Source organism: Perca flavescens, chromosome 20, assembly GCF_004354835.1.
Source record: "Perca flavescens isolate YP-PL-M2 chromosome 20, PFLA_1.0, whole genome shotgun sequence".
Lineage (NCBI taxonomy): Eukaryota > Metazoa > Chordata > Actinopteri > Perciformes > Percidae > Perca > Perca flavescens.
Window position 1 is genome coordinate 13,992,373 of NC_041350.1, and position 15,352 is coordinate 14,007,724.

The 15,352-nt window shown below is 40.9% G+C and overlaps 1 protein-coding gene across 5 annotated transcripts in view; it reads left to right on the plus strand.

The window, feature by feature from the left end:
• The window catches only part of LOC114547444 (regulator of G-protein signaling 6), a 49,580-nt gene that overhangs the window by 29,490 nt on the left and 4,738 nt on the right, over positions 1–15,352 (plus strand). For all 5 annotated transcript variants that reach the window (XM_028566822.1, XM_028566821.1, XM_028566820.1 and 2 more), the window contains 11 exons: positions 5,575–5,674; positions 6,618–6,668; positions 6,778–6,884; positions 8,131–8,182; positions 8,662–8,726; positions 10,548–10,624; positions 12,460–12,541; positions 12,915–12,989; positions 13,982–14,083; positions 14,227–14,399; positions 14,679–14,804. In XM_028566822.1, coding sequence (XP_028422623.1) covers positions 5,575–5,674; positions 6,618–6,668; positions 6,778–6,884; positions 8,131–8,182; positions 8,662–8,726; positions 10,548–10,624; positions 12,460–12,541; positions 12,915–12,989; positions 13,982–14,083; positions 14,227–14,399; positions 14,679–14,804 — 1,010 coding nt within the window. The remainder of the gene's footprint in view (positions 1–5,574; positions 5,675–6,617; positions 6,669–6,777; positions 6,885–8,130; positions 8,183–8,661; positions 8,727–10,547; positions 10,625–12,459; positions 12,542–12,914; positions 12,990–13,981; positions 14,084–14,226; positions 14,400–14,678; positions 14,805–15,352) is intronic.

The window sequence follows — 15,352 nt, forward strand, 5'->3', positions numbered from 1 at the left end:
CGGGTCGGTCTCGGTCACATCAGCGCGATAAGGCATTGAACATTTTAAATTTAAAAAAGCGTATTATGTAGGTGCGCACCTGTGTTAAAATGCGCTTATTGCCCTGTGTGTGCTGATGCGCTCATCTGTTGACATTTCCGAATTCCTTCCTACAGTTGCTTAATAAAAGCGGGCTTTCCACACAAACAAACGTACATGTGTCATTACTAATAAAAAACGAGATTTTAACTGTGTCGGGCTCGGGTCGGACTCGGACATAAATATCTTAATGCCTGTCAGGGTCGGGCCGGGTTCGGTTACTGCTCTGTCGGACGCGGGCCGGGCTCAGACAGCAAGATGCAGCCCGATCCGCACTCTATTGGCAAACCAAAAACTTTTTAAAGCCTCAACGCTAATTTATCTTCATTCAGCTCCCACTGGCGCATCATACTTATCTCCAGGCCAGATAAGTATCTTTTCACTCGCACCTGGATGTCCGTCGATTTCCTCACAGACATGAATGTCTTTCAACAGTGACAAGTGTGCCGGAGCCCCACTGATGACTGCTGAATCATTAATGACGCTATTACTGCCTGATACATCTTTTAGCAGCCGCTGTCTCATTTCTGAAGACTGGGCCAGTTTTTAATAGCTTCATCTGTAGCCTTTTTTGGGAAAAGATCACAGGGTTTCAATTAGTAGAAGAAGTAAATGTTTCTGCACTTATGGCCTGCCTACCAGAGTTCAACCTGTCGCATTTTCTCAGTGGTTATTTATGTCAGTGACGCTCTCGTTTAGGTTTTATTTCACTTCATTAAGTCCCAATTACAAAAACCATATTACAGGAAGTGGTGATCTTGTTTTAAACATTAGAGCGTACAGGCCTTTCCTGACATTAATGTGGAGTAAATGCTTTTTATTGACTGGTGGCCTTAGTTGTAGGTATTCATCTCGAGTTGCTCCCTCACATTCTCCCTACACCTTTACCCTCCTACATGTGCCATGCAGAGTTGCTAGTGCTGCCCTCAGAGCCATAAAAGATAAGATGGACAACACACACACACCTACACACAGACACAGCCATGCATTGGTACAAATTTGCAAACACGTGTGCAGCAAATGCAAACATGCGGTGGCAAGATACACAAGTGTTCTCCTGATAATCATTTATAGAGCTCAGTGGCAAGGGGCAAAGTGCTGTTATCGCATGCTAGCAGCAATTTTCATCTCTCAAAAACCCTCCACACCAAGCTGCAAACACCATTAGCTTGTACATCCAGGAGATACGATGTGCACTTTCTGTAGCTGTGCCAAGTACTTCTTGTCTGCTGTCATCCTGTAGGGAGATAATGAGTCCTACTTTCTAAAGCCTACTGCTATATGCAGTCCAAGGTCCATTATTACATGAGAACAAAAGGACTTAATCCTTTGCATGTTGCTGTGTCTCAGGGGATTTGAGGAGTCCTTCAGAGTTGGATCGAACAGAGCTGATTTCAAAGCTGTTGCCTTGTTGTTTCACTTCAAAGGAAAGATTGTGATGTGTCAGTGCTAATCTGTCGTGCCCCTGATTGTGCTCATGTAAAACAGTTTATGCTCACATATAGGCGAAAGCAGTCCTAAAATACCAAGGCTCTGTTCACAACACAGAGGGCAGATGCAGCTCTGTCTCCCCCCTCTCTCCTGTGAGAGATTCATCAACAAGAGTTGAGGCAGTAATTCTCCACAGTGGATGTTCAATAATTGATACCAAGACACGCTCTCAAGCTTATGGTGCGAGATTGGTAATTGTCAAGCCACGCAGTGTTCGCTCCCTCCTCTCTGCTCTGCATTATGTGTGTTATTAAATCCATATGCATCAGGGTGTTTTGTTGTAGATTTATGGGCTGCAAGTATAAGTCGTCCATTTAATACTTTGCCAGGCAGGATGGTAATGGTGGTTTACAGTGGTGTGAAAAAGTGTTTGCCCCCTTCCTCATTTCCTGTTCCTTTGCATGTTTGTCACACTTAAGTGTTTCGGAACATCAAACCAATTTAAACAATAGTCAAGGACAACACAAGTAAACACAAAATGCAATTTGTAAATGAAGGTGTTTATCATTAAAGGAGAAAAAAAATCCAAACCATCATGGCCCTGTGTGAAAAAGTGATTGCCCCCTAAACCTAATAACTGGTTGGGCCACCCTTAGCAGCAACAACTGCAACCAAGTTTGCGATAACGTGCAATGAGGCTTTTTACAGCGTCCTGGAGGAATTTTGGCCCACTCATCTTTGCAGAATTGTCCTAATTCAGTTACATTAGAGGGTTTTCGAGCATGAACGGCCTTTTTAAGGTCATACCACAACATCTCAATAGGATTCAGGTCAGGACTTTTGCCACTCCAAAGTCTTCATTTTGTTTTTCTTCAGCCATTCGGTGGTGGACTTGCTGGTGTGTTTAGGATCATTGTCCTGCTGCAGAACCCAAGTTCGTTTCAGCTTGAGTACACGAACAGATGGTCGGACATTCTCCTTCAGGATCTCTTGGTAGACAGCAGAATTCATAGTTCCTTTTATCACGGCAAGTCTTCCAGGTCCTGAAGCAGCTAAACAGCCCCAGACCATCACACTGCCACCACCATATTTTACAGTTGGTATAATGTTCTTTTTATGAAATGCATACGCCAGATATACTTGGACACACACCTTCCAAAGAGTTCCACTTTTGTCTCATCGGTCCACAGAATGTTGTCCCAAAAGTCTTGGGGATCATCAAGATGTGTTCTGGAGAAATTGAGACGAGCTTTGATGTTCTTTTTGCTCAGCAGTGGTTTTCTCCTTGGAACTCTGCCATGCAGGCCATTTTTGCCCAGTCTTTTCCTGATGGTGGAGGCATGAACGCTGACCTTAACTGAGGCAAGTGAGGCCTGCAGTTCTTTGGACGTTGTTGTGGGGTCTGACCTCATCTTGGGGTAATTTTGTCCTGGGAAGGTTCACCACTGTTCCATGTCTTCGCCATTTGTGGATAATGGCTCTCACTGTGGTTCGCTGATTCCCAAAGCTTTGGAAATGGCTTTATAACCCTTTCCAGACTGATAGATCTCAATTACTTTCTTTCTCAATTGTTCCTGAATTTCTTTGGGTCTCGGCATGATGTGTAGCTTTTAAGGATCTTCTGGTGGACCTTACTGTGTCAAGCAGCTCCTATTTAAGTGATGCCTTGATTGTGAACAGGTGTGGCAATAATCAGGCCTGGGTGTGGCTAGAGAAATTGAACTCAGGTGTGGACAACCACAGTTATAGTATGTTTTAACAAGGGGGGCAATCACTTTTTCACACAGGGCCATGATGGTTTGGATTTTTTTTCTCCTTTAATAATAAACACCTTCATTTACAAATTGCATTTTGTGTTTACTTGTGTTGTCCTTGACTTTTGTTTAAATTGGTTTGATGTTCCGAAACACTTAAGTGTGACACACATGCAAAGGAACAGGAAATGAGGAAGGGGGCAAACACTTTTTCACACCACTGTAGTTAATGTGCTGCAGCATGCTGCACTCTCCGCTTGTTGTTCTCTCTTTACCTTCCTATTCACTTTTGGTGTTAAGGTTAGAAAAATGTTGCAGAATTAAAGTATATCAAGAAGTGGGTTGAAGACAAATAATATATCTATGAATGTAAGTTGATAAGAGTGATCCCAGCAAACATTTTACAGGTAAAACACACATTTGACACACAGGCTTGACATACTAAATCCCAATCGGACATGTTGGTCCACTCCAGCATACTGTATCTATTGGAGGATTCATCCTTTGGCAACCATAAATGTTCATATAGAATTTCACACCAATCGATCCAGTAGTAGTGGTGAACTGAATGACAGACAGGCTCACCGACATTAGCTGTCCATAGAGGCTAACGTGGCTAAAAAACAAAAGTATATACAGTAGCCTGATAGGAGAAAAAGAGGAGTGTTCAGAGCCTGTCAACCAAATTCACCCAATCAGCTTTGTCATACGGTACAGGGTGTGTGCTTGTGTTCATATGCACGTGAGTGTGTACGTGTGCAGGCATCCGAGTCTGCTTAATTACTAGACAGATGCTTAGGGAGTCATAAAGAATGTTATAGCTAGTGTTATCAAACCTTAGCAGCTACTGTACTGCTTATGGTTGGCTGCAAGTATGCAAAATCAGGATTTTTTTTTATGTAGATTGATTTTTACAACAGAGCGCTGACTGCTCACATCAATACATGACTTGACCTGACCCGACCTGATGGCTTATGCTTTACAAACAACCTGTTCAATGACTTAACCAAACACTGATTTTTAAAAATAAATGATGTGTTTCTGTATGTCTGTGGATTTCTGCATTGTCATATGCGTGTTTGTGCATGTGTGTCCATGTACTTGAGTGACTTGATGTTCACTTGTTTAATGTACTGTGTTCTCCCCTGTGTAGTGGCAAGCTGTGCCGGGCCTTACTTTAAGCGGCTGATGTGTGATGTGTTTGTGTCTCTGGCTGTGTCGGAGGTGTGATGTTTATTTCTGCCTCTGGGGAGTAGCTGACAGCCCTTTTCAATTGGCCAAAGCTTACGACTGAAGCCCTTAAATAAATCAACCCAACCTGTGGTTGTATTACCATGGAAATGTGTGTGTGTGTGTGTGTGTGTGTGTGTGTGTGTGTGTGTGTGTGTGTGTGTGTGTGTGTGTGTGTGTGTGTGTGTGTGTGTGTGTGTTTGGAAAATATTCAATCTATTGAACCTTTGATCCATGCTATCTTTAAGCTTTATAGAGTGCATTCCACAGGGTGTCACGATCACCATCAAAAGCACATATGTTTAAGTGTTTGTCTTCAACATGTGGATATAAGGATGTCCTCAGGTCAGTTTCAAGCATCACTAGCCTTGTGTCCACTGGGAATTACATATATTTCCAAACCCTTTAAGCTACTATCTATAGAATTTAAAAAGGCAACATATTGCATTTTGTCTTGTCTCATTTTTCTACAAACAAAAATAATGAATATTGTGAGTCAGATAAAAAACACATCAGAGACTTTACCGAAATCTAATCTCAATTTAAAGCTGCACTAAATTATGTTTTCATGTTGTTAACAATGAATCAGACGACTAGGTGTACTGTGAATGGTCTCAGTCATAGTAACAAACCAACAGAGAATGATTACCCTAGTGTGTAGTTCCCCTTTGCTCTATGGAGCATTTTAGCATCTTTAAGCTCATTGTTTTGGTTTTACAGCCTCCAATTTTACTGTTTTTTAATTTAATATCGCCGCTGAGAGAAAATGATAAATTATGGGTTTACTACTTATTATGCTCCCCCAAGTGGCCAAAATATCAGTAAACTCAATCCTGAATATATTGTTTGACTTTAAGGAGTCTTATGTAATTATTTAAAACTAGTAAAAAATGTCCTCACATTGGATGTTTTTCTGTTCCATCACTGATGAATTTTAATTCCAGAAAAAAAAAGAACAAAAAGCATATATGCACAATAATCCGAGTTATGTAGTTAGAACCATTGTAAATGGTTGCTGTAGAAAATACAATATGTGATTTTTTTTGTTTTGTTTGTATTTAACAAACCCTCTGGTCCACAGATAGAAGACATTGTTACACGAATACAAGATGAGAAAGCAGGAGGCGTAGCCATTCGGACTGTCAAAAGCTTCCTCTCCAAGATCCCCAGTGTGGTTTCAGGTTAGTATTATGTGTGTGTGGACATGCCTGTTTACTGTATGTGATTGCACATTTACATACAGTATGTTGTAGTTCCTTGTGTCTTTCTTCCTTAATAAGGACTTGCCTTACTCCTTCACCCCCTCTTTCAAAACCACTCTCAAATCCTACTTATTTAAATCTGCTTTTAATCTGTAATTATAGTAATTATTATTTTTAGTTGTTTTGTTGTATTTTGTATATTGTTACTGCTTTTACTGTTTCTGTCTTTGTTTTTAAGTGCCTTTGAGTACATTTGAAGCACTATACAGAATAAATGTATTATCATTATTATGATTGTGTGTGTGTTTGCTTTGTTGTCTAGAGAAAACATATGAGTCAGTATCAGAGAAGCAAATATGACCTTTTGGGCTCATTTAAATTGCTGCTTCTACAGTTGGAGGCAGATGATGTCTTTACCAATAAGCCACTGAGGAAACTGCCTCTGGTGTGCTGCCCTTGTCACACTTTTTTCTCCTTTTCCTTTCTGTCTGTGTCCATCTGTGTGTATGCACTGTACTCCTTCTTGTGTTTGTGCATCTGTGTGTGCTTGTGTATGAGGATGAGTCACCAGTGTTGGACGACGAGGTTGCTCCCGCTCTCCCAAGGGTTGTTGCGGAGTCACTGCTTAACATGGCTCCCCCAAGCCTGATGCCCTCACAATCATTCTCAGCAGCCTCTGCCAAAGCACAAGGACCGGGCCAAATATAGTGCTGTCGAGGAGCAGAGAGAGACAGGACTGCAAACTTGTTAACATTATGTTATATTCACCTACTGAGCTTTGACCCACAGCTTAGAACAGAGACAAACTTACAAAGACTTCCACGAAGCTCGTTCGTGTTTGTCGATTGCAGCTTTTGTCGAAACTATTGCGCATGTAGAACTGTGACGCCACTTCTAACCATAATCCTTTTATGAATACCAGGGGCCGACATTGTTCAGTGGCTGATGAAAAACCTTTTTATTGAGGATCCAGGTAAGTCTGTTGAGAAAGCTATCATTACATAAAAGCACAATAGTGCTCAATTGAAGAGGAAGGCAATTTCAACCCGCCCCCTTCTGTGTGCCTTCTGTCATGTCAACAGCTGAAGCCATCCACCTTGGGAGTCTGATCGCTGCCCATGGCTACATCTTCCCCATCTCTGACCATGTCCTGACACTTAAAGATGACGGAACCCTTTATCGCTTTCAGGTACAGAAAATTGCACCATGGGAATATCCTTGGTATGGATTGGGAGGCCTTTAAATATAGAAAAATGAGATTGTGGTTTATCAGAGGGATATGTTTATTGTGTGATGCTAATGAGAGCAATCCTTGCTAAGCCTATTACTCACCCCACCAAGGTCGATACTGTATATCCCTGCTGGACACTGCGTCAGAGCGTGAGGTGGGCCGCAGAACAAGGCCTACAGAGTTTTTTTTTTTTTTTTTTTTTTTCAGAGCTCCATCTGATCCAGCATGAACTTTGACAGGTCCCTCTGATAGCTTTCGGGCTCCACCATGACTCATTGCTGTGACTGGGCCATTTGCATCTTAATCCTGGCCAGCTACACTCGCTGGGCTCCCCTATGGGAAGCACTCAGCTGGCTGCACGCTGGCTCTGCACTTTTCACTGTCACCAGCCACTGCTCCTCCCCCTAAATCTACCTCTGAATGCATTTATCTTCACCTATATTGCTCAAGATTAAAAGCCATTATTGTGCCTGCACAGGAAGGGCAGCGTGTGTCACACTTGCTCATTCAGCAGAGGCTAAAAATATTCCCTCTGATGTTGTCGTAATGCAACAGGCCCATGTGAAATGCATTGGCCAGTCTCCATAGCTGTGCTGTAAGGCATAGTGACGGGAGATTTTTTAGTTTGCTGGTCTGTAAATAGATACTATTCTGGTAGAAGACCCAGATTTAATGACGACTGTCTTCTGTTTGTTACTTTTTTGCGAATGCAGTGAAGTCTTATAGTTCAACTTCATCCTCTCTGGCGATTATGAGCATGTTAACCTTTTGTTCAGAACACTCAAACAGCCACATTCATCAGCGTCAGCCTTTTGCTCTTAGGCTAATTACCGTTACCGTGAGTAATAGTCGGACTAAAATATGTGGTTGAGTGCCACCAATTTCTAATTCTGTCCCGTTATTAAGAATTCATGATAAATGTGAGTGATCCATTATTAATGGACTAGGGAATGAACTTTGAATGTGTAATATCAGTTGCAATAGACAAAAAAAAGACATAAATATGGAGAGAAAGAATAAAGTTACCATTGCTCCCCAGATAGTTATGTGCAGGATGGTGGGTGAAGTGAGATTCCAACATTTATATTGGAGTAGAATATTATTGTTTATCCCGACACTTATAGCCAGAAAAGAGAGTAATTTGGATTATTTGAGTAAATTAATAAACTCTGTTTATGTTTCATCCCCTTCTGTTCATCATCAGTCTCCCTACTTCTGGCCTTCAAACTGTTGGGAGCCTGAGAACACAGACTATGGTGAGTCACAACTGTCTCAATTTTTGCCTCTTTCTCCAAATCATTAAGATCTTGCTAATGCTTTCGGTTGTTTCTCTGAAACAGAACTCACACTGTAGATCGGTTGTTGACACTTACTGAGTATTGATTCACAGAGCCATTCTCTGTAATGTATCTGGCACCGAGGAGCCCGCACTACAGAGAACCCTGTGGGAAAAGCTTAGACAAACAAAATAAAGGGACAGTCACTTATATGACCACATCTCCGGCTCTTTGCATGGCATTTACTTGAGGCTTGTTATTTAAGAACACATCGCCTGCCTGCTCCAGCAAAACATTCATTAGTGTTGGTTCACACAGCTGAGACCTCAGTTAAAAAAATAGCAGCATCCATTGGAGATATTCCTTTTTTATTTTGTAGTCACAACGCTGACAACCCATCTGACTAACTCTATTACCCTCTTCATGTCTCACTCTTTCTCCCCCCCCTCCCCCTCCAGCCATTTACCTGTGCAAGCACACCATGCAGAATAAGGCCAGGCTTGAGCTAGCTGACTATGAGGCTGTAAGTACACTGTCATTTTTGGTTAAGTGATTGCCAGGAAGCTCTCAGTTCAATGCTATCATTGTGCATGGACCATAATATCATGACACTCTGAATTTGCACATCGCTGAAAAACTAAAGAGCTGTAACAGTGTCCTCTGGGGCCTTGAAATGCCAAGATCCATTCATCCCAGCAAAAAGCCATTATCAAATTACAAACTTTTATACAAATCTTTCAAAGGTCCTTTTTGTGGAGCAGCATTTGGCAGACTATAATGCAGTCATTTCCTGGCCCCAAAAATTACTTACTTGACTACTTTGCATCAGCAGATCAATGCAGTCTCAATAGGGGCATTACTGCAGTGCTGATCTCCTGCTGGTATACAATAGCAATCCACTGCACTTTCATATTCTAAATTATTCTGCAACTATATTGTCCAGTAGACTTCCTTTCTCTCCTATTCAGGTCACTTTTGTCTTCAGGACTCATTGTACTTAGTCTTTGTAATGAGGTCATGTACTGTATCTTCAACAGATGCTTGTTTGAGGGGTCTTATTAAGAATGCCCAATTTGGTATGCAGCTTTGATATGTGTACATTATGGAGTTTTAAAGAGCTTGTGAAGCTTTTATTTCTTTTACTCAAGCAAAATGTATCATGCAATGAGTTGCACTCAATAAAGTCATTAGGTTATGGTATGAGTCGCCACATTTGTTCCTCCGTAAAACCTCAATGCTCCGGGGCGGCCTTTAGCTCACCCAGTCAGAGCATTAGCCCCACGTTGGCAAGTCCTGCAGTGGCGTGGGTTCAAATCTGACCCGCTGCCCTTTGCTGCGTGTCATCCCCCATCTCTCTCCCCCTTTCTGGTTTATTCACTGTCAACAAAAGGAAAAGCCCCAAAAAATAATCTTTACACTTAGTTTTTTGTACGGATTAAACTAATGAGATATAACATGTTAAAGGGGAACACCACCTAAATTAAGAATTCCAATATGTTATTTCCATCTACTAGGAAAGTTCAATCAATATTTGTGAATATGAGATACTCTCTCTCAAAGCCAGAAACCAGACAAGTAAATCTCAAATCTGTAAAGTCTGGAGCTGCTCCATAGATAATGAATGGGAGACTGCTTTTTTTCTTCTTCTTTTTTTATACCCAAATTAGTTTTATTCAATTGAAGTGTTCTCAGTTCTGAAAACATAAAATGTACCCATATACTCAGAACATTCCCCTGGGTGCTCTCAGTGTCCTCTCAGTGACAACTTTCCCAATTCATTGTCTACGGAGCAGACTTTTTTTATACTTGATGACATCACAAATTTGAGTTTAAGCACTCTAGTTTTTGGATTTGGGATACAGTTGTTAATTTTTATAATATTTTTGGACTGTCATAGACCATAGGAATAACATGTATGAATTTTGAAAATGGTTATGGTTTATGGTTCCTCTTTAATTAGTGAGCCGGGCTAGCTTTTTTCCCTGTTTCAAATTTTATGCTTAGCTAAGCCAACTGTTTGCAGTAGCTTCAAATTTACAGTACAGACACAAGAGTGGTGTCAATCTTTTCATTTAATCTCAAAAAAGGCGAAAAACGTATTTGCCAAGATGATTTATTCAGTAATAGTGTATATAACAAAACAGTACCTATTCGTGAGCGTGGGATCAGCAGCTCAATGACGTGTTCAGGGACACACTAGTGAGAGGTCGCCTCATCTCAGCATTGGTAATCCAAAAATATTGCAGTTGTGGCCATCACAGTAAATGGACACTGTAATCATCTAAAGGCCTTGAATTCCAGTAACCTTCTCCCCTAATTGGTTGGTTCTGGTTGGTTCCACCAGGAAAACCTTGCCCGGCTACAGAGGGCTTTTGCCAGGAAGTGGGAATTTATCTTCATGCAAGCTGAGGCTCAAGTCAAGTGAGTACATGAATGTACATGGGAGATAGCACGTGTCGCCTCTTGACGTCAGAGTCCTACTAACGTGACACATTTACAGCAGGAGATAGAGAGATGATGGTGAGATCAGGTTTATACATTCATACTAACTTTTGGCATTACATGCATAATTTGAGTGTTATTTCCCCAAGGAAGAGAAAAACACTTCAGTGTGCAGTGTCAGTCGGGCATTGAGCCAATTAGGGCTGCAACTAACTATTATTTTAATAATCGATTAATCTGTCGATTATTTTTTCGATTAATCGATGAATCGGATAAAAAAAACAAAAAAGCATTAATTTACATCAACTCAATACATACATACTTGTTGTTTTAGTTAATAGTTGTGTAAAGGTAAGTAACCCAAATAGCAGATACAGATACACACAGACTGACACGCAGAGACACACACACACACACACACACACACACATTCATTAAATTATTACCATCATTGTAGTAAGTGCAAGTTAAGTTCATTTATACACCACACACTAATATATTTGTCAACAATAACTGATATGGGACCAGCACATAATATATACATGACAACAGATTGAAAAATTAATGGGCCAAAAAAGGCGAGTGAATAAAACCATGTCTTTAGTCTTGCAAACTATACCACCCCTGCTTTATTACTGTTCTTACCGAGCTAACGCTAGCTTGTCATGCTAGTCAGCTGGATAACGAGTAAACGGCAGCACCAGAAGAGCTACTGGAGGGACGGTACGTTCCTCACTTCAGAACGGAACAGAAGTAGGATAGTGTAGTGACTTTACCCTGCTGTTGAACTCCCTTCCTCCTCATCAAGGACTCCAACATGTTTACGTTTTAGGTGCTGACTCATCACCGTTGTGCGCCCGTGCCATGCCATGTCGCTTTTGCTTATCTTGCAATTAACACGTTTCTGATTTATTTAGTGTGAAATGCTCCCACACCTTGGATGACTTAGGTCGTACTGATTTCTCTGCCTCCGCCGAGTGTTTCAGAACAACGTTACGGTTCTCTCCGGTCTCTCTCCGTATTTCCTCTACCCCCGCTCTGCGCTTTTTTTCTTTTCTTTCGCTCCGCGCTGTTCCGCTCCGCGCTCAACTCAATTTTTTTTTAATCTCCGCTACTGAGTGGTGTAATAGTTGCGCGACACAACGAATCGATAATGAAATTCGTTGCCAACTTTTTTAGTAATCGAATTTTATCGATTCGTTGTTGCAGCCCTAGAGCCAATGCTTTTCTCTTTAGCAATGCTCTGTTTTCATGCCCTGCTGTGACTGCAGGGTTACATGCATTAAATACAGCAAGCATCCCCCTATGGAATTCAACACACACAATTCTCCCTAACTTCTATCTCTTAGTAAGGCTTCCATCTGGTGGCTTTCATGTGTAAGCACAGCACTAATATCTCATGCATTTCAGTGAGGAGAGAGCCTTCTTCTCCTGTCTAGAAATATCTTCAAAGTTGGCATTGTTTAGTGGCCACTGTTTTGTACAAGTGCTGGCGATATGGAAAGCAATAAGTCTTTTAATATCTGGGGAGTAAACAATACCTAGCGAGGGCCGTCAGTAAATGTCAGTTATGTAAGAGCTCGGCCCCACCGGCAGCAAAACCTGGCATCGCTAAGTGAGGCGAGCAGACAGGTTAAGACCTGCACTCTTCAGCTTTTTGCTCCCTAGTCTGGCCTGTCAGTAGTAACATGTACGTGGCTGGGTGTGTTTGTGAGCGTGTGTGACTTATTAATGGAGCCTGACTTATTCTGTTTGACCTGATATTTCCGAGGTATGTGTTCTATATATAAGTGGCCTGTTTCCTCTGTTGACAGGATTGACAGGAAGAAGGACAAGGCAGAGAGGAAGATCCTGGACAGCCAGGAGAGGGCATTCTGGGACGTCCATCGACCAGTGGTGAGTACGGGCCAAAACCATGACAAAAGAAAAAGAAGGGAGGGTCAGATGCTCCAACAGTGTAACAATGGTAATGAACAAAGAAGAATGAAACAAAGAGGGACTGTTATGTGGATGGACAATTTTAGCATTTAAAGCCTGAAAAAAAGCAGACTCAGCTCGGCATGCTGTTTAACTGAGAGCCCTGTTCTGTTGTTGGCAACAGCATCAGATATGGTACCAGTTACTTTGCATACATGCCTTTGGTGAGCGTGGCATTGCTGAATAGAGAAACAGCATCATATTGTGTGAGGAGCACAGGCGCAGACAATGCATGCTGGAGAAACACTGTTATCTGACCCAGAAACACACTGTCTTCTGTTGTCTCCCACAGCCAGGCTGTGTCAACACTACAGAGATGGACATCCGCAAGTGCCGGAGAGAGAGGAACCCTCACAGGGTAAAAAAGGTGAGGAGAGGAGACGATGGCAGGTTAGCTTTCCAAACCTAATTATTATCTCAACACTAGTTTTTAGCAATCGCAGTGGTTTATGACCTCAGTAGTTAAGAAATACTTAATGATGTCCAGCACCACCTCATCACCTGAAGAATCAAAAACCTTTAATTTAAATGTTTGATTCATTTAACTGCTCAATTACATTTTCTGTCAATTTTATCTCCCTAAATGCCTCAAAGCCTTTTACAGTGTCCATTTCCAGTATTTTATTTTACAAAATGACAAAAATCTAAATTTATCTCAAATATATATATTTTTTGCTTAGTCGTAAAGATATTTGTATAAGATATTGAAATTTTCCTAAAACATTTTGATAAGAAAAACTGTACGTACATTTCTTTTAGATGTTGTGTAATGTTTTGTAAAGTACTTTAAATAATTTTTGGTTGACTATTTTATCTTACTAAATGGCAATATGAAATGGATGGTGTTATAAAAAAATATTTTAATAATAATATTTTTATATATATATATATATATATATATATATATATATATATATATATATATATATATATATATATGTATACCTATATACTGTATATTCATATTTTAATACATAATATAACAATGCCTGTATATATGTTTTTGTTTAGTTAGTAGTAAACTTCTTTACATTTTTTACAATTGTACAAATATATGTGGGTAAAAACAATCAAAAATCTAAGGATCTAAGATTCAATGGATTCTAAAAATTCAAACCCACTATGTGTAATCTGTGTGTAATTGTAAAATATATAACTACTCTTCAGGTCATTAAAACCCCTTGATTCCCAGTCATAATACTGAGGCCATGATGGTGCTAATGGTAGTAGCCATGGCCCCAGAACTATTACCTGACATTCATCAAACTACAATATAGAGTCCCTGATCTGTCATGTATATCCAAACAACAACAATGGCATCAAAGCAAAACGACATGTCTCTCCTCTCATCTGCTCCAGTCGGTCTACGGGGTTCCAGATGACGGCCAGAGCCAGCCGAGTCCCGTCCACATCAGCTCCCAGCCGACCAGGAAGGCCACCAAAGAGGACGTTCAGAAGGAGGTAACTCACGGTGTGACCTTCTTCTCCATAGGTCATTACCAGCATTCTGCCTCACCCATCCATCATAGTGACAGTCTTGGACACAGACTGATGAGCTGTTACCTTATTTAGCTTCCTCATTATTCGCTCTGCCTCTCCATCAGATTACCTTCCTGAACATTCAGCTGGACAGACACTGTATGAAGGTTTCCAAAGTGGCCGACAGCCTGATGAGCTACACGGACCAGTTCGTGGAATATGACCCATTTGTGTCGGCCACAGAGCCTTCCAACCCCTGGATCAGTGATGACACTACCTTCTGGGACTTGGAGGGAAGGTGAGGCTGGAGGGGTTTATGTTGGGATGTGGGCTGAGAGTTCACAGGAGGCTGATCATTCTTTAAACCAACGCAGAGGTCAGGTGGAGTGTAGAGGCCTCGGTGATGGTGAACTTTTGTTGTCCTGAATTAGGAGGCATATCATCTCAAATGAGAACTAATGCTGGCATTCCCAAAGGTTTACTGTGCTCTGACATTCTGGTATCTGCTCTCTGTACACCATGAGGAAAAAGGACCTATTTTATTCCATTCTTCTCTAATGTGTTTTATTCTGAGCAGTCGTGACCCCAGCCAGCAGCGTGTGAAGAAATGGGGCTTCTCTCTGGAGGAGGCGCTGAAAGATCCGGCAGGAAGAGACCAGTTCCTGAAGTTCCTGGAGTCAGAGTTCAGCTCAGAGAACCTGCGGTGAGGCTGACATGCCTTTCTTAAAGCTACTATAATCAATATTTTATATTAACAATGGATCACATGATTATGTATGTATGTGAAATGAGTCACACCTGATGATGCAGTTGCTGTGGATACAATAACTAAACAATAATAGAAATGTAATGATCTAATTAGATTTGGGGCATCTTTCTGTCTAAGGTTTTCATGATCACTACTACAACTCCTTAATACTTTTAAATGCACAGAGATTATATTAGTACCACACACTGTGGTGGGAAGTACATTTAATACAGTATCATACTTAAGTACAGTTTTGAGGTACTTGTACTTTACTTTACTACTTTATACTCCACTACATTTCATAGGGAAATAATGGACTTTTACTCTACATTTGTGTGACAACTATAGTTATTATAGAATTTCTTTTTTTACATATAAAAATATGAGGAACAGTATACAAAACATTGCTTCACTTTGACCTGCCAGAAGCCAAAAGACTCAAAAATAAAAATACAACACTTCTCAAATACACAAACAAACCCACATCAATCACCTTTCCAGTG